Source organism: Carlito syrichta, unplaced genomic scaffold (assembly GCF_000164805.1).
Source record: "Carlito syrichta isolate Samal-C Ts95f unplaced genomic scaffold, Tarsius_syrichta-2.0.1 Scaffold308141, whole genome shotgun sequence".
Taxonomy (NCBI): Eukaryota; Metazoa; Chordata; class Mammalia; order Primates; family Tarsiidae; genus Carlito; species Carlito syrichta.
The window spans coordinates 12395-33759 of NW_007252237.1; the positions used below are offsets into that span (position 1 = coordinate 12395).

General features: G+C 48.8%; 1 protein-coding gene across 1 annotated transcript in view; it reads right to left on the bottom strand.

Moving 5' to 3' along the window:
• Positions 1–1032: 1032 nt before the first annotated feature.
• ZNF185 (zinc finger protein 185 with LIM domain) overlaps positions 1033–21365 on the bottom strand; it is a 53684-nt gene continuing 33351 nt past the window's right edge. Inside the window, exons 18-24 of the mRNA XM_008065045.2 lie at positions 14370–14567; positions 11128–11238; positions 10112–10192; positions 8173–8244; positions 5831–5933; positions 1613–1711; positions 1033–1083 (exon numbers count right to left, since the gene is read on the bottom strand). Coding sequence (XP_008063236.1) covers positions 1613–1711; positions 5831–5933; positions 8173–8244; positions 10112–10192; positions 11128–11238; positions 14370–14567 — 664 coding nt within the window. The 3' untranslated portion in view covers positions 1033–1083. The remainder of the gene's footprint in view (positions 1084–1612; positions 1712–5830; positions 5934–8172; positions 8245–10111; positions 10193–11127; positions 11239–14369; positions 14568–21365) is intronic.

Below are 21365 nucleotides of genomic sequence, written 5' to 3' on the forward strand. Positions count from 1 at the left end.
GGTCTCAGGGAGGCCCGAGGGCAGAGTGTCACCTGGAAGGAGTTAGGTATCCTTGCATGGCGCTTGACACATCTTGGGCGCTTAATCGAAGCTCACTATTGTGGTGATTGCCCCTGGAGAGGACATGGGCTCTGCAGAGTTCTGCACAATGCAGTGACCACCTCTCTGAGTGTCAATGTCCTCATCTGTTAAACGGAGGCAAGAATACCCTCTTCCCAGGACTGTTATGGGATTAACGGCACCACTGTGAGACAGTGCCTGGTGTGAGAGGTCCTCCAGAGGTGTCAGCTGCTTTCCCCTTCTTAATCCCGGTGGGATCCATATGCCCCAAAAGCCACTTGGGAGGATTTTTACATACAGCTCAAGGAGCAGAAATTGAGGGTAAGGGTGTTCATCAGCGATTAAGCTTCTGGCAGACACAGATACCCCTTCCATTAGTAGCCTCCTAAAATCACAGCCCATTGGATGGGAATCTCATTGTGTAAACTTTCCAATACATGCTCATATACCCAGAAGGAGAAACCCCAATACAGTGAAAGACAGGTGGGAGGAGGTAATTAAAAACTGCGCTATAACTCAATCGAAAGCAACTAACTACTTGCAAATGTGTATGGAAATTTAAAATACATATACGTATATGGCAAATAAACAAGCTAAACGTTAGCCTATGCCAATCCCTAGCATTCAATGACACAGTTTACCCACCAGGGATCGTCAATAGTCTTCAACTTGGCCCCTTAGGAGCTTCAAGGGAGTCAGGGCACAATGAACCCCACACATCTGCCCACCTAAAGTCGTTAGAAAGCCCATCAGTCTCAGGGAAGCCAAGATGGCACTCTAGCTCAATTCTCGTTGGCTGAGCTTGAAATGAGATCATAGGTGTAAAGTGCTTCCTAAGCTGTAAGGAGCTACACACACAAGCAATGGTCATAGCATCACTAAGACACGATAGCGAAGGCAGGCAGGTTCAACTTGAGAAGGGCAAAAGCATGAAGAAATCAAACAGGGAAGGAGGAAGTGAGGGAACAGCAACTTGGGGCAACTGAGGACAAACTGGCCCAGGGTCATCAGCTTCCGATCAGCCTGGGGGAACACAAAGAAAAGAGAAGTAGCCATGAGATTGGAAACTCACATCCAGCACCAAATCAGCCAGAGGCCCTCAGGGTGCATGACTGCTCCAGTGGGTGCCCTCTGGCTGCTACCCATGCCCACTGCCTTCAAGGGACATGCCCTACTCTGTGCTTACACACTGTCTCAGCTACACTGCTCACCTGAAGACGGGGGTGAGGTCCTGAATGTACCCCCAACCCACACGATATTTCTCCAGGCCCATTCCCTTTCTAAGTTTTGAGTTCCTTGTTGCAAAATGAGGCTCATAACAGTGGCCCAGCATTCCAGGCAGCTAGAGGGCTCAGCTGAGGTGCTGGATGGCAGGTGCCACTTGAAAGTGTCCCTGCAGAGGGCTTTGTCCATGCTACCTAAAATCTCAAAGTATCATGGGGCATAGGAGCATGAGGACATGGGGCTCCTTGAATATAAAGGCTGACAGACTCAGGGAGAAACCCGGGCACAGGCCTCTCTACTAACGAGTCTCTGGCTGCTTGTCACCCACCTAGAAGAGCTTCTCATAGCATTTCCCGCAGTGGATGGTGTCACGATGAATGAAGATCTGATCCAGGAGATCACCCATCGGTTTGCTGCAAATCCCACACTGAAAGAGAAAGCAGCCTAGACATCAACACACAAAGCAAGGCAGCAAGAATGGGCAGGGGCAGGGCCTGGCAAAGTGGGCAGGTGGATGCTGTAGGCCATGGCACCCCCGGACCCCCAAATGCTCAACAAAACATGGCCAAAGCCAGAAGTAAAACTTGAACTCAAAAGCAAGACAAAGGCCAGGCGTGGTGGCTCACACCTATAATCCCAGCACTCTGGGAGGTCAAGGCGGGAGGATCACTTAGGCCTGGTTCAAGACCAGCCAAGACAACAAAGCAAGACCTCATCTCTACAAAAAAATAGAAAAATAGCCAGGTGTGGTGGTGCATGCTTGTAGTTCCAGCTACTTGGGAGGCTGAGGCACAAGGGTCACCTGAATCCAGGATTTTGAGACTACAGTGAGTCATGATTGTGCCACTGCACTCCAGCCTAGGTGATAGAGTGAGATCCCAACTCAAAAATTTAAAAATCGAGGAAAAAAACCTTGCAAAAATTAGCTAGGAGGGGGATCACATCCTGGTTAGGAGTCCAGGTTTCAGAATCCGGCCTGGGCTTCAGTCTGGACTCCATGACTTATTAGCTGCATGAGCCTGGACAAGTTACCAAAACTCTCCCAGCCTCTGTTTCCTCATCTATAAAGTGGGCACACTGGCAAGTCATACTTCTCAAGTCATCAGGAGCATTCAGTGAGTAGCCCGCATAAAGCATTCGGCCTGGAGCCAGGCCAGCGGTCACTGCCGTTGTAGGAAGGGCTGGGAGACATTTAAAGTCCAAAGGAAGATGATATGACGGTCTCACGAAATGGAAAGCTACGTCAGCAGTCCAGCCTTCTAACCTCATGACCCTCAATCCTGCCTCCAGAGAACAACCTGCCACACGTAGTGGTGGGCTCTCCTGGCACCAGGGTCGGGCCTGCCAGGCCTGCAGACACTCCCAAATAAGAGCAGCCTGAGCCCCGTGTGTCCAGGTCTCCAGTTGCTGGCTTGGCCTTCCGGCTCCAAGCTTTCCAAGGGGGCTGAAAAGGGCAGAGGAGGGCCCCGGTGGTGATCTGGATGGTTATCTCAACCTTTCAACTCCTTTCTCCTGGTAGTTTTACTTCTCAGTGTAAATCTATCAGCCCTCTGAGTCATGTGTTACATTTCTGTCATTTTAGTTACTGTGAACCATGATTGGAACCTCAGTTGGCTGACTGATGGTGCCAATCCATTTAGGGGTTCACCTCTGGGTGCATAGAAAACAACAATTGAAGCTTATTTTTCTGTGTACCCACAGGGTGAAGTGCTTTGCATGCTTCAATTGTATAACAATACAAACTAGTGTTTTCAAACATTTATGTCAGCCTAACAAAGGGAAGAAAACCCTACAATTAAATAACAGACCAGGGTATACAAATGGCCCAGGGCAGTGCAGTGGCCTCTTGGGAGGCAGCATGCTTCGTTGGGCTAACACTGGTTCTGCTGTCACAACCTGGAATCGAGCCCCTGGGATCTGAGCCCCTCTCTGAGTCTGTGCTCATTACTGAAGGGGTGGTTCTCAGGCACCCACCCACCTTCCAAGAAACCCCAAGAACAGCAGGCAAGGTGAAAATCCTGCCCCTCTGGCCTCCTGTTCCCATACCCAGTGGCCTCCTGCATATGCATACATGAATGGAGACTGCTCCCATCCTGGAGATATTCCTGTGTGCCCCTTCACCTCCAACTGCAGACCCACCTCCTCACCAAGTTTCCCCAGGCTCCCGCCCACCCCGACTGCACTCTCTCCAAATCCGGGAGAAGCTTAGGTGGCAGGCTCCTGCCATTGTGCTCTGTGCTTCATAGGGGCGCTCTGTCATGAAGTAGATAACCAAAAGTCTATAGGTTATTCTAGGACTTTTCATGTATGTCCATAAATCATATTTCCTCGCCATACCATGTGTCATGATCTTTCAGTTGAAAACTATAACCCTACTCAGAGCCAATAGAACACAACTGGCCCTCAAGTGACTCCCTGTGTCCCCTTCTTGAACTCCTGGGTTCAGGTCCTCCTGCCCCCGCCTCCCAAAGTGCTGCAATTACAGGCGTGAGCCATCACACCCAGCCTCCCTCTGTCCACTTCTCCCTGTGAAAACCTGCTGCTCTCCAGGCCGCATCCCTGTGTCACTGATTCGAGAACCTAGATTCCTCTGTCACCATGGCCTCCGTCCTGTACTTCTCGCCACCACCCCAGTCTCTAGCACCTTCCCTCTAAAACTCTGGGCACCCTCTCTACCTCTGCCACTCCTTTGGCCAGACTCTAAGTGGAGCACCATTGAGAACTTGAAAAGAGGCCGGTCCTCAAGCTCCACACAGAACTGCAGAGTGAGAACTCTGGCTGGGGTCCAGTAATTTTGTCCCCACAGGGCTTGAGGCATGCTTCTATCTTGGAGCTGCAGACTTAGACATTGTCACTACCAATAAGTGTCTCACACCCCAAATCTTCACATCACATGCCCCACTCCTTGACTCCAATGGCCTCCACCTGTAGCTCACTCCAACAGGCCCCTGTCATCACCCAGGCCCCCAATGCATGGACAGGCCCATCGCCTTACCCCATCCACAGACACGTGCTAGTACCCTTCCCTGGCACTCAGCTCCCCGCCTTGCTTCTTCAAACTCACCTGGCAAAATCTCCACCCCGGGCAATGCAAGCCCCCTGCTGCACTCCTGCCTCTGGACGTGGTGCTGGGAACCACCATGTGACCACAGTGCATGGTCTTGGGAGGAATTTAGTCACCTCAAGCAGGCCGCACATGGCCTCTTATTCCCTTTGGTCCATCCACCATCCCACTCTTGGAGGCAGTGTCCAATGTCTCCCTGCCTCACCCCCACCTCTCCCCTGCAGGAGATGGCCACACTTTGCATTGACTGGGAAAATAGAACAACTGCTCAAGAAAGTCCTCATCTTTCCACCACCCAACCCAGAAGCCTCCTGCACATGACTCATCCACCTGGCCTTTCCTACCCTGCTCTGTGTGAGCTGGGACCCATCTCTCTCCTACATGAGGCATCACACTCACCCCCAGCCTCCTTCTCCTGCACGGCTAGTGCCTGCTTGCCATTGGATGTTCCTGTTGGCATACACACATGCCAGTGTGTCGTCCCAACTGCCTGATCACTCTGCTCCCCTAGAAAAACAACTCTTCGGGTGAGTCATCCAGGTTTGCTCTATTTCCACATGCCCTGCATCTCTTGAGCCCACTCCAGTCATCCTTCGGTCCCCATCACTCCACCAACACTGATCTTACTAAGGACACAATGACCATCTTGCAAAACTCAGCGGCCAATGCTGAGTCTTCGTAAGCCTCATAACTGGTCTGCCTTTTCCATTCTTGCCTTTTGCAGCTCTCCCTCACCTAGTGTCCAGAGGGATCCTTTAAAAAGCATGAAATGGGGCCGGGCTCAGCGGCTCACCCTGTAATCCCAGGACTATGGGAGGCCGAGGTGAGTGGACTGCCTGAGTCCGCGGGTTTGAGACCTGCCCGGGTAACTTGGCGAGACCTCATCTCTACAATAAATCAAAGATGAGCCGGGCGTGGTAGCACGCGCCTGTAGTTCCAGCTACTTGGGAGGCTGAGGCGGAAGGATCGCCGGAGCTCAGCAGGTCAAGGCTGTGGTGGCCATGAGCGTGCCAATGCACTCCAGCCTGGGCAACAGAGTGGGACTCCAACTCAAAAAAAAAAAAAAAGCATGGATCACATCTTGTCACTCACCCACCCAAACCCTCTAGTAGGTTTCAATTGCATTTAGAATAAAATCTAAAGTCTGTATCCTCCAAGGTCTACACAATCTAGTCTGCCCCTCACTCATGCCATTCCACCATGCAGGTTAGAAAACTAGAAAACTCTGGGTCTTCTGCCCCAGGGCCTTTGTGCATATTGACCCTCTGCCCAAAACAGTCCCTTCTCAAAAGACCACTAAGCATATGCACTGCTAACACTCATTCACTACCTTGGACTTGGGGCATTCCATCTCCAGTGCTGCAAAGTCTCTGAGATTGTATACAATCATACAGGGAGATCAAGCCTTGTGTGTGTTCTCTGAATTCACAAGACTCCTGCACTCCACACAACTTTCTCAGCAGTACCACCCCTCTTTCTTACCTTAAAGCAGTACTCATGGCAGCAGATGCCAAGATGCTCTAGGGTAATCTTCGGACAGTCTCGAATCTCGCGGCTGCAGTACGTGCAGACCCCTCCAGCTGTCCTGCAAGACAAAACACAAATGTCTGGTGGTCGGGCCAGCATACAGATGCCTCACGTGACATAGCCAGACCCTCTGGTTGGCTGCAGCCAGGCCTAGGTTTGCTGTCAGTATCTCCAGTCTGCCATCTTTTCATGTGGTGTGCAACTGCCAGTAAGTCCTAGGCCAGACCAGTCCTTGGCCTGCTGTACTCAAGAGAGGGTGAATCCCTGAGGCAACACCTATTCCAGACAGCCTGCCTCTTCCAGCTGTCCTGCCCGCATGGCTGCCGGGGCCTACTCCCCTCTACAGCAGGAAGACCAATGCCTGCTTCTGCAGGAGACAAGCCATTGTAGGTCTGACCTGGCCCATCTTGATGGCTCATGTCTGGGACTGCTGGGCCCCACCCCGAGCCCCTACAGTCTTGCACCCAACCTGCTACGATTGTGCTTGCAAAGCCTGCCCGGACCTTACACTGAAGTTCTAGATCCTGACTGCTGCGTCCAGTGTCTCCCCAGTTCCAGGACCCCTGCTTTTGTTTCGGAGTCACCTCTGCTTCTCCTCCTCAGCCAGGACTCACTGGAAGTGCCTGCGTGTTTGGATCCTACAGGATGAAACTGGGGGTGCCTTCCTCCAGAGATCTGGGTCTGCTTCCACAGGAGCCAGGCCTGAGCAATCCACCTGGATCCATGTTAGCGTCCTTGGAGGGCCCAGAATTGCATGGGCAGCTCATGTGTGTGCATGTGACTGGGGTTGTCCTTCCTCCAAGCCCAGCCATGGATCAGTAGCACCTGATTCTGGACTTAGCTGTGTAGAGGGGAGGGATCCCAGGGAGTCTGGCCTTTCATTTGCTCCCGTAGCACTGGTGAACTCTGGGTTTCTCCCCAAGTCGCCCTTCTCTGCTAAGATGCCATCCGGTAATGGGACGCGCCAAATGATCTGTGGCTGCCCAGGACCAAGGCTGCTTCTTCGACCATAATGGAGGGGACTTGCGTGTCCCCATCTGCTTATCTGCCCCTGAAGCTGCTTGCCCATAGGGCCTGGTAGGATTCTGTTCATCTGAACCCTCTCACTTTCTTCCTTTTTCTCCTCCATCTAGCTTTGGCCTCTGAATGTCACTCACAGGAATTTAGGTCCATGAGAGGCCAGATGGCAGAGGAGAATTATCCCTAATGGGAGTAGTCAGGGCTCTGGGATTTGGTCCTGACTCTGCCACTTAAGGTACACTACTTTTTCTATCCAGACCTGTTTTCTTCACAGCGACTGGAGTGAATTCAATCTCTCTTTTCTCCCCATTCCAAGAATTGTAAAATAGGCCTTCTTTGTCATTAACACAATCCTGTGACTGTGCCGTTGCCTAGTGACAGAGAGCTTTCAAAACTGTGCATGCTTAGCTCTTGGCTTCTAGAAAACAGATGATAGCTGCTCACCCGTCTTCATTTTCCATCTCCTTCTACCCCTCCATCCCAACTCTTTTTTTTTTTTGAGTTGGTGTCTCACTCTGTCACCCAGGCTGGAGGGCAGTGGCATGCTCCCGGCCACTGCAGCTTAAACCTGCTGAGCTCAGGTGATCCTTCCACCTCAGCTTTCCAAGTCTCCCTCTCTTTTAGAGACATGGTCTCGCTCTGTTGCTCAGTGCCCAGGCTGGAATGCAGTGGTACAATCATAGCTCACAGCAAACTCAGCCTCCTGAGACCTAGCAATCCTTCTGCCGTAGCCTCCCAAGTAGCTGGGATTACAAGCACACCACCACACCTGGCTAATTTTTTGATTTCTTGTAGAGATGAGGTCTCACCATGTTGCCCAGGCTGGTCTTGAACTCTTGGGCTCAAGTGATCCTCCTGCCTCAGCCTCCCAGAATGCTGGGAATACCGGCGTGACCCACTGTGTCCAGCCAACCACTCTCTTTTGTAGTTTTCTCTTTTTACTTCTGGTCAGATTTGCACGTAACTAAGTGACTGATGAAGTTCTGATCTGAAGGGCCTCTCCTGCTGACAGGAGCCCCCTGGGTTGACACCGCCACTTTCCTTCTCAGTTCCCCCTTGTGTCTGCCCTCTGGTCTTAGCTGGATTCACAAGCTTTAGTTGCCACGAGTGTGACCCCCAGTAAAGGAACCCCTCCCCTCCATGGCAGTGTCCTGCACCCATGTACAAACAGATCGGAAGCTGCAAAGTAGTCAAAAGCAGACAGACAATGTGGACATCTTCCTTAGCTGTTTCTCCTCTGCAGAACTTCCAGCTCCCAGATGAGGAAGAACACGCACCTCTCAGAGTAGGGAGTGCTGCCATATGGGGATTTCTTCTCCGTGTCAAATGAGTCCTCGATGCTGCTGACGCTGCAGGGAGTGCCATGCGGGAGAGGAGAGCAGAAAATGGGAGCCAGGTCACTCTCACAGCCCTGTGGCCAAAAGCTCCACTGCTGGTCCTTGACCATCATCCTAAATGGCACTTGGCATCTCAGGAGCTGATGCCAAGGAAGCCACATTCCCTAGGAGAAAGGCCCTTCCATGGGGGGCAAACAAGACCTGCTGCAACGAAGGAGATGACCAGGGTGGGGATTCTCGGGCTGTGTATACCAGAAGGCCCCTCATCTCCACGACCAATGGAAAGGGAGCAGACCTTCCCTCCCCACCCATGTTACACTTTGACAGTCGCCAGGAGCCCACTCGCAGCAGAAATCAAGCACTGGGAATGGAGAGAGGGAAGGGAACATTCTGGCTTAATACCTGTGCTTGGGTTATGGGGTGGGATTAGTGGGGAGACTTTTTTTTCTTTCTGTAGCTTCATTTTCAGTAATATTGCTTTTTAGAATAAAACATCACTAGGGAAGAGCAGCTAACTAGCTCTGAGCCCTGGGATACCCAGTACTGAAGCCATTGTGCTCCTGGGAGCTGTGTGGTGGCCCCGTGATGCTGTCAGGAAAACTGCTGCATGGAGGGTAAGTGGCCTGCCAAAGGTCACCCTTGGAATAAGGGGGAGCTAGAATTTCTTCTGAGCATTAGGTTTACCACTAAGCTTCCTGGGAGGTGAAGCAAAATGGTAAAACACACTGGACACACAATTCTCACTGTCCAATAAAGTCTCCAGGGTTTTCTTACGACATAGTATTTTGACTGAAAGTTACATTCAATTTAAAAACTCATATAATAATTGTCAGTCTAAAAACTAAACTGCACAGAGCGAGTGCCTGGGAGAAGACCAGGAGGTGGAACAGCTCAGTCATGTGACTGTCATGACGCAAAGCTACAGAGACAGAAAAGGAGATGAGTGCTTGCCAGGGGCTAGGGTGGTGATGTGGGGACTGCTAACGGGTCTGGGTTTCTTTTGGGGGTGACAAAGATGTTCTGGAATGGGACAGTGGTGATGGCTACACAACCCTGTGAATGCACCAAAAATCACCGACTTTCTACTGTGAAGGGAGCATTAGGACTCAAGAAAACTGTTGGGAAAATTCACTCTCTGGGGATATAGATGATGAAACTGAGGCTCAGAGAGGCAGAGCATCTTGCCTCAAGTGACCCAGTGAAGGTGGCTGGGGTTTAAAATTGAACCCCACATCCAAGCTCATCATTCCACAGCACCAGTGCCAATCCTGAACTAAGGCCAGGAAGCTCTTCTGTCTTACTGAAACCCTCGTCCTGCTGGTGGGATGACATACACAGCAGCAATCAGATGGGCGACCCCATTTCATTGTGGGTAGGTGGCAGTTAACTGAGATAACACAGAGGCACTCTCGCACATGGCATGAGGAAGCAAGCAACCAAGTGATCCATGAAAAGTCTCGTATGTACTGGGAGCAGTGAGCACGTGTGTGTTGAGATGAGGCAGTCAGGCATGATAGAAAGACAGAGGTCCAGTGGAGTGAAAGGAGACAAAGGTAACTTGACTGTGCCTGACGGTCCTGCCAGCCTTGAAAACAGGGATGCTCTCAGGATTCCACAAAAGAAAGTAACAAGGCAGGAGGCAGAAGGGGGTGGCACTGAGAATTCTGGGCCACATGTGTTGAGACGAGGCAGGCTGAATGAACTCAATGGAGAACTTGGAAGTGCCTGGTTTGGCATACATCACATCAGAGGTCAACAAACTGCTGCCTGGCAGCTACTGTGAGCTGACCTGAATGAGGCACTAGGGATGTGGGAACGAGGCCCGCACAGGCCTGGCAGAAAGAGGCCATGATGCAGAAGGCTTTGGGCCTACCCTTACCTGGCGTAGCGTGAGGATGCCGGCTTCCCCGAAGACACCTCACTGGCGTTCACATACTCCTTCACGAACAGAATCCCTTTGCTGTGGAGAAAGCACAGCAGAACATGAAGTGTACATGGAAGGTTTCAGGGCACTGGACCTGGCCTGCAGGAGGGGTCCAGGGCTGGGGAGCCCTCAGCCCAGTTAAAAGGAAGTGAAGCAGCTCAGGAAGGCCCAGGGCAGGGGCACCCAGGGCAGCGGCAGACGACAGCCACAATCCCCACCCCCGCGTGCAGCTTGTGTGTTGGGCTGAGCTAGAAAGAGGCTCCCTGCGATTGTCCCCACTCCTGCCCCCACACTTCAGTCCTGAGGGCTTTCCACATCTTCCCTACAGCTGCATTCTTTCCCTCTATCCACCACCAGGACATTCTCCAAGCCTTTATCCCAGGCACTCAGCTGCTACAAACTATCCATCTCAGGTCTAACCTCCCCCTTCTCACTCCTGAAGTTCCAGAGTTCTAGAAGGTCCCTCATCCCAGACAGGTCCCTGACACCTTGGAAATGTGTCTGCCTCATGCTGGGCTCAGCATGGCCTTGGAAGTGCCCCGATTTCCATGCTGCTTACTCCAGCCTGCTGACCTGAAGTGAGCAGAGATTCCCCTCAACCCCTCACTCGATGGTCTCCCTGCAATGACATCTTTGCAGCACTCTAAGAGGTGCTAGTAGTGTAGGTGAGGGCGTGGAGTGTGAGAGAGACAGGAACACGGGCTGCACCGGCTTCCCAGGTATGCTCCACTGGGACAGGGAGAAGGAGGTGTGGGCATGACAAGACCCCATCCAGGCCCCAAAATAGGAGCTTATACCAGGGAGACTGAGGCTGTACTATGTGGCCCTTGGCCAATGGGCACTGGGAGGTGAGGAAGGCACCACAGGGGAAGCAACATGGGACAGAAGCTGAGTCCTTTACCTCCAAGGAGGAATTGGGGAACCCCTGTGCCCGGAGACCATCTCCCAGGTTGCTGGGTAGCCTTTCTTACGTGGTTAAGCTGGAGTCCAATTCGTTTGGGGGGGCTGGGATATAAACATGAGGCTGTTCAGAAGTGGCAGAGACGGTGACACTGACCACGCAGCTCGGGGGGTTTCTCACCCTGAAAGACATAGGGGGTGCATGCCAACACCGATGCTGACCTCTTCTGGAGTCAAACAGGCTGGATATTGAGGGGGGAGGCCCCACAGGAACCTGGAAAGACGGGGAAGGGGGAATGCAGAGCCAAAGAGCGAAAAGAAAGCTGATGACAAGAATAAGGAAACAAGATGTGCTACGAGCTACTCAACTAGCAAGTGTCTGCGATCCGTGAGGGCAGGACAGTCAAGGGGACAGCAGAACTGAAAGGGCAAGTAAAACAAAAATCCCCTGGAGCAACTTGGGAAGCCAAGGTGGGAAGACCACTTGAGGCTAGAAGTTTGAGACCAGCCTGGGCAACAAGCAAGACCCCATCTCTAAAATACAAAGATTTTTTTTTTGAGTTGGAGTCTCACTCCATCACCCAGCTGGAGTGCAGTGGCACGATCCCGGCCACTGCAGCCTCGACCTGCTGGGCTCTGGCAATTCTTCCGCCTAAGTCTTCCAAGTAGCTGGAACTACAGGCACGCGCTACCATGCCCGGCTAATTTTTGATGTAGTGTAGAGACGAGGTCTCGTCAAGTTACCCAGGCGGGTCTCGAACCCGCAGTCTCAGGCAATCCACTCCCTTCAGCCTGCCAAAGTGCTGGGATTACAGGCTGAGCCAGCGAGCCTGGCCTAAAAAGATCTTTAAAAAGTATTAGCTGGGTGTGGTGGCTTTTACCTGTAGTCATAGCTACTCGGGAGGTGGAAGTAGGAGGATCATTTGAGCCCAGGCAAGTCCAGCCTGGGCAACACAGTGTGACACTCATCTCTGTCTCTCTCTCTCTCTCTTTTTTTGAGTTGGAGTCTCCCTCTGTCACCCAGGTTGGAGTGCAGGGGCACACTCCCGGCCACCGCAGCCTCAACCTGCTGGGCTCTGACGATTCTTCCACTTCAGCCTTCCAATTAGCTGGAACTACAGGCACATGCTACTATGCCCAGCTAATTTTTTGATCTACTATAGAGATGAGGTCTCGCCAAGTTGCCCAGGCTGGTCTTGAACCCCTGGGCTCAGGCAGTCCTCTCACCTCTGCTTCCCCAAATGCTGGAATAACGGGCATGAGCCACCACACCTGGCCAAAACCCTATCTCTTTTTGAAAAATATCCCCTGAGGACCCCCCCCCCAGGACTGCAACGTGGACAACAGGAGCCTCCAACCTCCTCACCTCTCATAGGGTGATTGATGCCCTGCCTCCCTCCCAGGAGCCCAGCTCCTGCCCCCTGCCCTCCTTGCTTCCTACCCTCTGACCTCAGGGCCCATCTTGAGGCCTCGTACCCCTCTGCTTTGTCCATGCTGCCTCTTCCCAGGCTTTTCCAGATGTTTCAAGTCTCAGTTGAACAGCTCATTCCTCGACCAAAAAGCTTTCCCCCAACTACCCCAGTACGACTCTCTCTGCCCCGACTCCTTCCACCTGAGCACACGTTTTCTTTCTTATCTGGGCTTATCATAAATGGAGGCGTAGTGTGCACTGCAGTAACGAACAGTTCTAATCCCTGTTAAGCCACTTCCTGGCTAGATAACTGCTGGCAAGTTTACTTAACCTCCGTGTGCCTCAGTTTCTCAATACTAATAGGACCTCCCTCATAGGGGTGGTGTGAGAATGAATGTGTGAGTCCACAAATCCCCAGCACACAGCAAGTGCTAGCAGTCATCACTATCATGGTCACTCACAGGAAGCTCTTCATACATATTGTCTGTAGGTGGTGGCCCATGGCTCTTGGTCACTCCCAAACTCATGGCTGCTTTGGGAAGAGATTTCTGGGGAGCAAAGGGAGATCCCAACAGGCAAGTACATCTTCGTTCACTGCCATCGACTGCAGTTCCAGGAGATGAGAAGGAGAGGACCTCTGGCCTCACACAGAAAAGGGCCAGAGGGACACCAGGACTGACTGCTGGCATGCATCCTATCTATCAGGTTTGGGAGGCCACAGCCAGGCTGAGGAATACAAGAGGTCACCTTCTTTGCTGAGTTCCTTGGCAAGATGAAGCTAGAACAGCCCTCTGCTTGCCCTGTTACTAGGGCCACCACATCGAAGCAATGAATCATGGCAGAAAGGTGATGACAGAGCTAGAAGACTTGATTGGCAGAGGCAAGATGAGACAAGATCAGGAGCTAGTCAAGGGAGTGACCTGGAACCGAGAGACAGAGAGAGGCCAGAGGTCAGAGCAAGGCAGTGGGTCAAAATCAGGTAAGGGGACAAGTAAATGGTCATGAAGCACCAGAAATAAGGAAATCTTAAGAATAAGGCAAGTCCTGCCTTGAATCAGAAGCCTCTACTACACGTCTTGCTGGTACAAGAGCCAATAACGTTCCATCACAGAGATGGAGGTGAAGTTCATCTGCCAGGAATGGGGAGAATGCCATCAGATCACAACATTCTCTTCTGCTTTCTGTGTGCTGCCCATGTAGAAATTTCTCGCAGCTACCACAAACACTGCAATTTTGTGTGAACCAACACTGCTTTACAGAGGCCAGGAGCCAGAAAACTGCCACAGTAGGGGGAGACCTGAACTGCTCCCAGGAGCATGCTGGTGCTGTCTGTTCCCTACTGCCCTGCTCCTCCTAGATCCTTAGCCTCTCTAAGAAAACTCACAGCCCCTGCTTTCTCAGGCTATGGCTACCAACTTCTTGTAAGCACTATGCATCCCTAGATCACCACTCTAGAGGTATGCTACTGCCCAGATGCATGTTTGGTGCTGGTAGTAGTGGAAGAGCTCATTCAACTGGAATAGCCTTTATTTCTGGTAGCAAGTCCCATGCACACCACGACACATCTCCCTCAGAGACTTTCCAACTCTAGGAATGGCAAAAGCACTGCCATCCGTCCCCCAACTCAGATTTTCAGCCTCCAATTGGCTCCAGGCGACTTGGCTCTCTGCACCTACTCTGTGCCTGGTTTAGTCTAACAGATTTGATGCTAGGGCTCCATGCTGAAACCTGTGAAGACCATCCCTGGGATTCTGGCTTCTAGTCTGCTTTCCTCTGGCTCCTAGCCACTCACACCTGCAGAGGGTAACAGGTATGCTTAATGTGTGGGCGTTTGTCCTGGGTGGCGGTCCCTGACAGAAATGCTGGGTCTAGCAGGCAGGAACCCAGCACAGCTGCCCTTACCTGCCCACGCTGCTCTCCAGGCCGACAAGCTGCTCAGGTCCGCTGGGGCTGCTCCACTGCTCTGGGGTGCTGGGATCTGCAGGTTGCTCGGTGGGTACAGCTGGGACTCCCTGGTCACCCCTCGGGGCTCCAGGCCTCTCCTGCCAGGTCTCTTCAGCCTTGGTGGCCACATTCTCCTCCTTGCAGTCAGCCAAGGTGCTGAGGAAGAAGAATATCCTTATGAAGGGAGACACCTGGGTCCAGCCCTTGTTCACCCAAGGCACGCTGGCTGGCTGTCACCTCCCGAGGGCTTGGAGGGGCTCATCTCCCCAAGGGTGGGACAGGAGGAATCACACACAACGGCCACCTCAGGGAGTAGGCAGTCTCCTCCTTGGTAGGACCCCAGCACAACTGCTTTCCTCTTGCTGACAAAGGCAAAGTCACCTGATATCGTCAACAAGGAGTTAAAAGAGCAAGTCTTCCCTGTCATTTCTGCATCCTTCCTACCACTGCCACCCCTCCCTTCTCCACTCCTTTCCCTCCTCCAGCCCATGTGCCCTGTCTAGAGAGACCTAAGCCATCCGATCTTTTCCTTGGACCAGAAAGACTTGTGCCCATAGTTAGGCTAAGCAAGTTCTGGCTTTCTGGGAAAGGGCTTCTCCCAGCTACCCTGGAGGGCTCGGTGTGGAAAAGGAAGGAGGAATAGGGACGCGGTGCCCGCTAGTTTTCCAAACTGGCTGCTGACCCCCACAGAGGGGGAAGGGCCACGAAAACTCTAAGTTTCTAGGGCGGGGCGGCGGGTGGGGTCAAGAGGCCAGGTCCCATTTGTGATCCTCGCGCGCCGACTGGCGGCCGGCGTCGGGACTGCTGCGAAAGAAGCGCTGCTAAAGGACCATCTCGCCAACGACAGCCATTTTGTTTGTTTATGTTGTCATTTCCCGGCGAGCACCGCGGCCCGAGACCACTGTTGCAGGAAATGGCGGCGCGCGCAAGCGCACTCACGCCAGTCTGACGAAGGTTTAGGCGCGCATGAGCCCGGCGAGCGCGCGCCCGGGCGCACGCTTATTGTTGTGGCCACGTGTTTCCACAACGGAGACATCCTTATCTTCTTTATTGTGAAATAGCCACACCTATTATTACACAGCAATAGCATTTTTTTCTTTTGTTTTTTTGAGTCGGAGTCTCCGTCTGTTGCCCAGGTTGGAGTGCAGAGACACGCTCCTGGCCACCGCAGCCTCGACCTGCTGGGCTCAGGCGATTCCTCCACCTCAACCTTCCAAGTAGCCGGAACTACAGGCGCGCGCCACCACGCACTGCTAATGTTTGATTTATTATAGAGACGAGCTCTCACCAAGTTGCCTAGGCAGGTCTCGAACCTGCGGGCTCAGGCAATCATCTCACCTCTGCCTCCCAAAGTGCTGGGATTACAGGCGTGAGCCACTGCGCCCAGCCTAGCAATAGCATTTCCATCTGTTTTTTACAGATGAGAAAGCTGGGGTGAAGTTCCGCTTGAAACTAATAAGTTGCAGTCAGGATGCAACTGCGTTGTCACCTTTGCAACTCCATCCAATCGTGTGACCACAGCTACACTGCTGGAGTCACTAAGTCTAAGGATGATGGTGGGGTGGAAGCTGGGGCGAGAGGACACCTCATAAATGTACTGCTTAAAACAAGGACATCTCTCTTACCATCAATCCCCTCCCCACCTCACCCGAGCCACTTCTTCCCCTTCCAGTAGCTGAACTCCTTAGGAAGCCCTATCTACACTCACCCTTGTCATCTACACTTTTATCACCTTTTCAATCCCTTCTTACTATCATCATTCCACGGAAGCTATACAGCTTCTCAAACTGTTCTGAATGACATCCCTTCTCCCATCTGTCAAGGTTCCATATGCCGTCTTACAGTGCAACTCCCCCATCATGCGACTCACCACATCACCACAACTAAACACGTCTCTATGCAGTTCAACCACAAGTCTACTGATAAAAGGCTTAGATGTCTTGGCAATGTCAAAATGCTGGAAAAATTCATAAATACTCTCAATTTCTGTACTTGCCTTAGATGACAAAAAACCGTGAAAGGGGGTGAAGTGTGCTGCTTTATCACAGGATCGCACTCCTCTAGACATTCTTGCAGCTAATTCAGGTCAACTAATTCAGTTGGCCACTCTCCCTCTTCTCTTTTTCTTCTTCTACAATAGCACACTGGTTGGCTTCCTATCTCTCTGGCCACTTTGCATTCATCTCTTTGACAGGCTCCTCTTGTTCTGCCCTCCCTCTTAATGTGGGTGCTCCTCTAGGGTTCTGACCTCTACATCTTCTCTTCTCACTTTATGTGAACTTTCACAACAAGAATCCCATGGCCTCAACTGCCACTGACATAACTTAACATGCCCCCAAACGTATTTTCTCTCACCTACCTAGTTGAGAGTCTAAGTGAATGGTGGTGCCATGTTTTTGAGATGGGGAACACTGGGAAGATGCAGAATTAGGGCATTAATTAATTTGTTTTGTTTAGCTGGTTCTTGTTTTTTGTGAGAGAGGGTGTGTGGGGAAAGATGGTGCTGGATATGCTGAATTCTGGAAGATGGCAGAGGTCCATAAGGCTACCCAATGAAACTACACATAGGCAAGCCTGCTGCTTCTATCAGCTGTTTCCCATTGTTTCTCAAGAGTCTTAGGCCAGAAACCCAGGATTGGTTACTGCCTGAAGGATGACCAACTGCTCATAATTGTCTATTTTTTACCCTGTCCTTTACCTTATCCAAATGTTAGGCAGGTTTCTCCCTTCCCCACAGGTCCCTGAACTTTGCTTGCTTCTGCTTAAACAAGCACTAAAATGCAGAGCATGCCCCACTTACCAGTTTACTCAGAGAACCAGCCAACCACATGAAGACACACTTCTGGTCAACCATGCCAATTAAGCTACCCCTTGCTTGCCCAACTGACCCTTAAAAGGAGCTGCTAGATCTGCTTACCTCTCCTTCAAAAAGAAAAAGTATTTTCCTGTTTGATTTTGATACTTACAAATCCTGAGGTTGCATCATTATTCCCATTGCATTAGTCTATTTTTTAAAATAAAGCTTCTCCTTATCTAAGTTGGTATTTGTTTTTGTTTTTATTTGACTTTTTTTATCATTCTGTGAGTCAGATAGGGTTACCTTGATTCTATTAAATGCTCTCTTCCCAGTTCTTATCTGTTTGAGCAAGAATCTTCCCAGACAAAAGTCTTATTGGTTCTTTTTGAGTGGGGATTTAACCCCCCCTAGTTTGCTGTTCCTGGCTCTTTTCAGTTTGAGCCAGAATCTTCCTGGACAGAAGTTTTCTTGGTTCTTCTTAAGTAGAGATTTATTCCCTGAACTTCTTGTAGGAAATTCTGCCTCTTCTGTGAGGCCTTCTTGTTTCTCCCAAGTCTTATCTAGGGATTACACAAGGAAAGCCCTTCAGCTCCTCAGTAAGGGTTGCACAGAGAAACCACCTTTGGCTTCCAAATGAGGACTGTCTGCAGAACTTTCTAGTGAAACTGCCCAATTCCTTTCTTTACTTGATCCTTCTTTTCCCAATCTACTGGGTGCCCCTCTTCCTCCTCCCTTACTGACTACATGCTCTGCCCCTGTGGCACTCATTCTGTCCAGTATCTCCAAGAATAGCAACATTTCATAAAGGGTAATTTGGAGTTTCAGTGGCCTCTTTGACAAATTTAGGATCTCCCATAACCGGCTCATCTGAGATGTCTCCACCCCTCCTCCCTCTCTTTCACCACCTTCAACCTTCCCTTCAGCTCCCTGAATCCTTTCATCTGTCCTTAGACACCTCCAACTCCTGCATACCACTGCTCACTCCATGCCAGGTCATTCTCTGCTCACTCATGCCCCTTCAACTGCCTATGGGACCCCAAAAGCAGCCACTTGATGAAAAAGCTCATTGGAAACACAGCAGGGATTGTATTGTTGTGGGAAAACAAGTCAGCGAGACTGTGACACCAAGGCTGATAAGCAGGAAGCTGCGTTTATTACTGGAACGCTGGCATTTGGCCCAGTGGACTCCATTTGCGTCAATCGCAGTTGGGTCTCAGTTTGTATAGGTTTTACATTGACTTTGGGGTAAGGGGATTTTCATGGTGTAAGGTTTTGTACTTTTTGTAACAATAGCACAAGCTTGTGGTTTTGGCTGCCGGCACTGAGCAAGGCGTTTTGCATTAGCAAACTGGAACATTTTAACTGTGATATGTTTTGAAGCATTTTCTAAAAGCCCCCTACCACTTGGATAGTCTTTGGAGACACCCAGACGTCCACTTGGGGTCTCTTCAGTCCCTCACTCCAGATTTAGTCTAAAGCTTCTATAAGATTACACAGCAGGGCAAAATAAAGTCTTACAAATATTGGTGGGCTGCTTCAGCCTTCTTACTGAGCAGGTAACATCGACTTGTCCTATCTACCAGAAATACAGTTCTGCTCAAAATATGAGGGTAGGTCAAAGATGAAAGCCATTTTTAAAGAAAATATGAAACAGTAAGTTTTGTATTTCAGTATTAATGCTTGACTCCTGTATGAAATTAGAATGAAAGCCATAAGATCTCTGTCTGTGACTATCTGTATGTTTATGTAGACATGTATGTTGTATATGTGGAATATTTCCCTACCTTCAGATGGTATGACCAAATTAATTCACAAAATCCATTACCCTCTATTCTAACTGACCTAGAAGTAAATAAGCACTTATATAAATTAAATAATACTAATGCTCTCATAAATTAAGGAAACAATTTCTAATGCTTTCAATGTAAACAACAAAAAATTATTTTATATAAAAATTAACCCAAATGTTTTTAAAAATCAGGTTCAGAGAATTTAGGTAAATCTTTGGCAAACAAGACTAGTTTGATATTATCAGTTTAATAGAGAGCTATATTGTCCGAGTTATCAGCATTACATATAATACAAGCACATATTTTTATTCTAGTTGGGTATTTTTTCCTAAACTTAAACAGGTGTACTACTCAAATAAGATAGCATTATACCTACTACATGTTGAATGTCATAAAAATGTAAATTCTCTTTTAGCCAAACTGAGCCATTATTCTGGCAAACTTTATTTCAACAGTAATTATGTTTCATAATATGTCAGCTTAAAGACAGTTTCTGAGATCTTTTTAGTAACTTAAAACTTTAGACTTACACTAAATTAACTGATAAACATTTGTTAAATACCTAGATAATTTCTACGTAAGATAAAATACATAATTTATAGCATATAAGTTTATATGGTACAGTGAGACCATATCTGGATGTGTTCATTTGTCCATACTGAAAATTTATATGTAAAAAGCATACAACAATACAAAGTTATGAGACATATATTCATACGCATTATTTCTCTGCTCCTGGTTTTATCTGTAAAATAGAAGTTATTAATGGCTAAAATTATAATGATGTGTGTGTATATGTATACATATATACAGATATATACATATATATATAAATGAGACTAAAACCAATGATGGCAGAGGGAAACAGCCCTGTATGCAAAATATGTTTTGTTAAGGAAAAAAAGATTCATTTTGTCCTAAGTTAAAATAACTAATGGTTCCACAGACTATGTAAGACAAAATTTTTTTTTGATTTTTTTAAATTATAAAGCGTTCACAAAAAGGAATTTTATTTGTTGTGGCTAAAACTGACTAAAATTTATATAGAGTATGTATGATTCTCAAAAAGAGCTGTAGTATCAAATCTTATGCTGGTGTAAAATGAAAATTTGGGTTTCTCTGGTAAAAATTTTGCTGTTATCAGAGATTTGTCAAAATAACAAAATTTTCTTGGGTCATTGGGCTACTCCTAACAAAAGGTTATAAGTGGTCTTTCCTTTTGAGTAATCTACCCAAAAGGCAAAGATTTTATGTCTTATCAAAATACTGTAATGTCCTATCTTTAGGTTGGCTTTATCATGTCCTTAATTATTTTTTAAAAGTCTTTTCAACTTCAAAGGAGCCTTATTATCATGTTACCTTTATGTTTACTTGAAAATTTTTAACAGTTTGATTCAGTAGATAACCAAGTAGTATTTCCCATGAATCCTGTAATGACTGTAATCCTATTTAGTCAAATGTCCAAGGCCTCCTGACAACTTTTAACATTTTTCCTTCCCAAAATAAAATCTCAAATATATTTTACACATAGACCTAACATTGAGATTTTCCAGGGACGAAAATTCCAAAGGATTTGACCTTGTAGTAAGAAACATGCTAAAAATAGTTATATTTAATATTGTATGAATTGCATTGAGACCATTGTCAAGTCCAAAAAAACATGGAGTCTTTCCTAAATTAATTTTAAGGGGTTAAATGTAATCAAATATAAATATTTTAGAAATTACAGAAAATTCCTAGACATTTTTCAGTGCCCATGATATGTGGCTATGTATCAGAGTCTTGGTGCACCTTTGCCTTATATTAGACAAGAACAATACACTGTTATCCATCATCATTTCAGATTTTGTTTAATGTTAACTTGGCCAGAATTTTACTTTTTAAGTTTGCATTCAGTGTATTCTAAGCCAATGGTTTTCAACTGGAAATTCACACTGCTTACCTATGGAACTGTGTTAATATGTAGATGCTTCGGACTTTCCTTTAATTGCCAATTTGATTCTATTCATCTCCCAAATCTCATGGTTACAAATATAGCCCTTATATAAAAGGGTCATGTTAGAACAAATATTTCCCACATGGGGAATTCGAGTGGTTCTTCCAAGTGACTGAGGAATCCAGTCATTCAAGAAATCCGAGGAGTTCTTCCTTCATACCCAAGATTACATTGTCCTTATCATCGCCTGTCATCAGAAATGATAGAGCTAATGGACCATTAGAGTTAAAGCTTGGCCGGCTCGGTGGCTCAGCCTGTAATCCCAGTGCTTTGGGAGGCTGAGGTGAGTGGACTGCCTGAGCCCGCGGGTTCGAGACCCGCCCGGGCAACTTGGCGAGACCTCATCTCTACAATAAATCAAAAAATTAGCG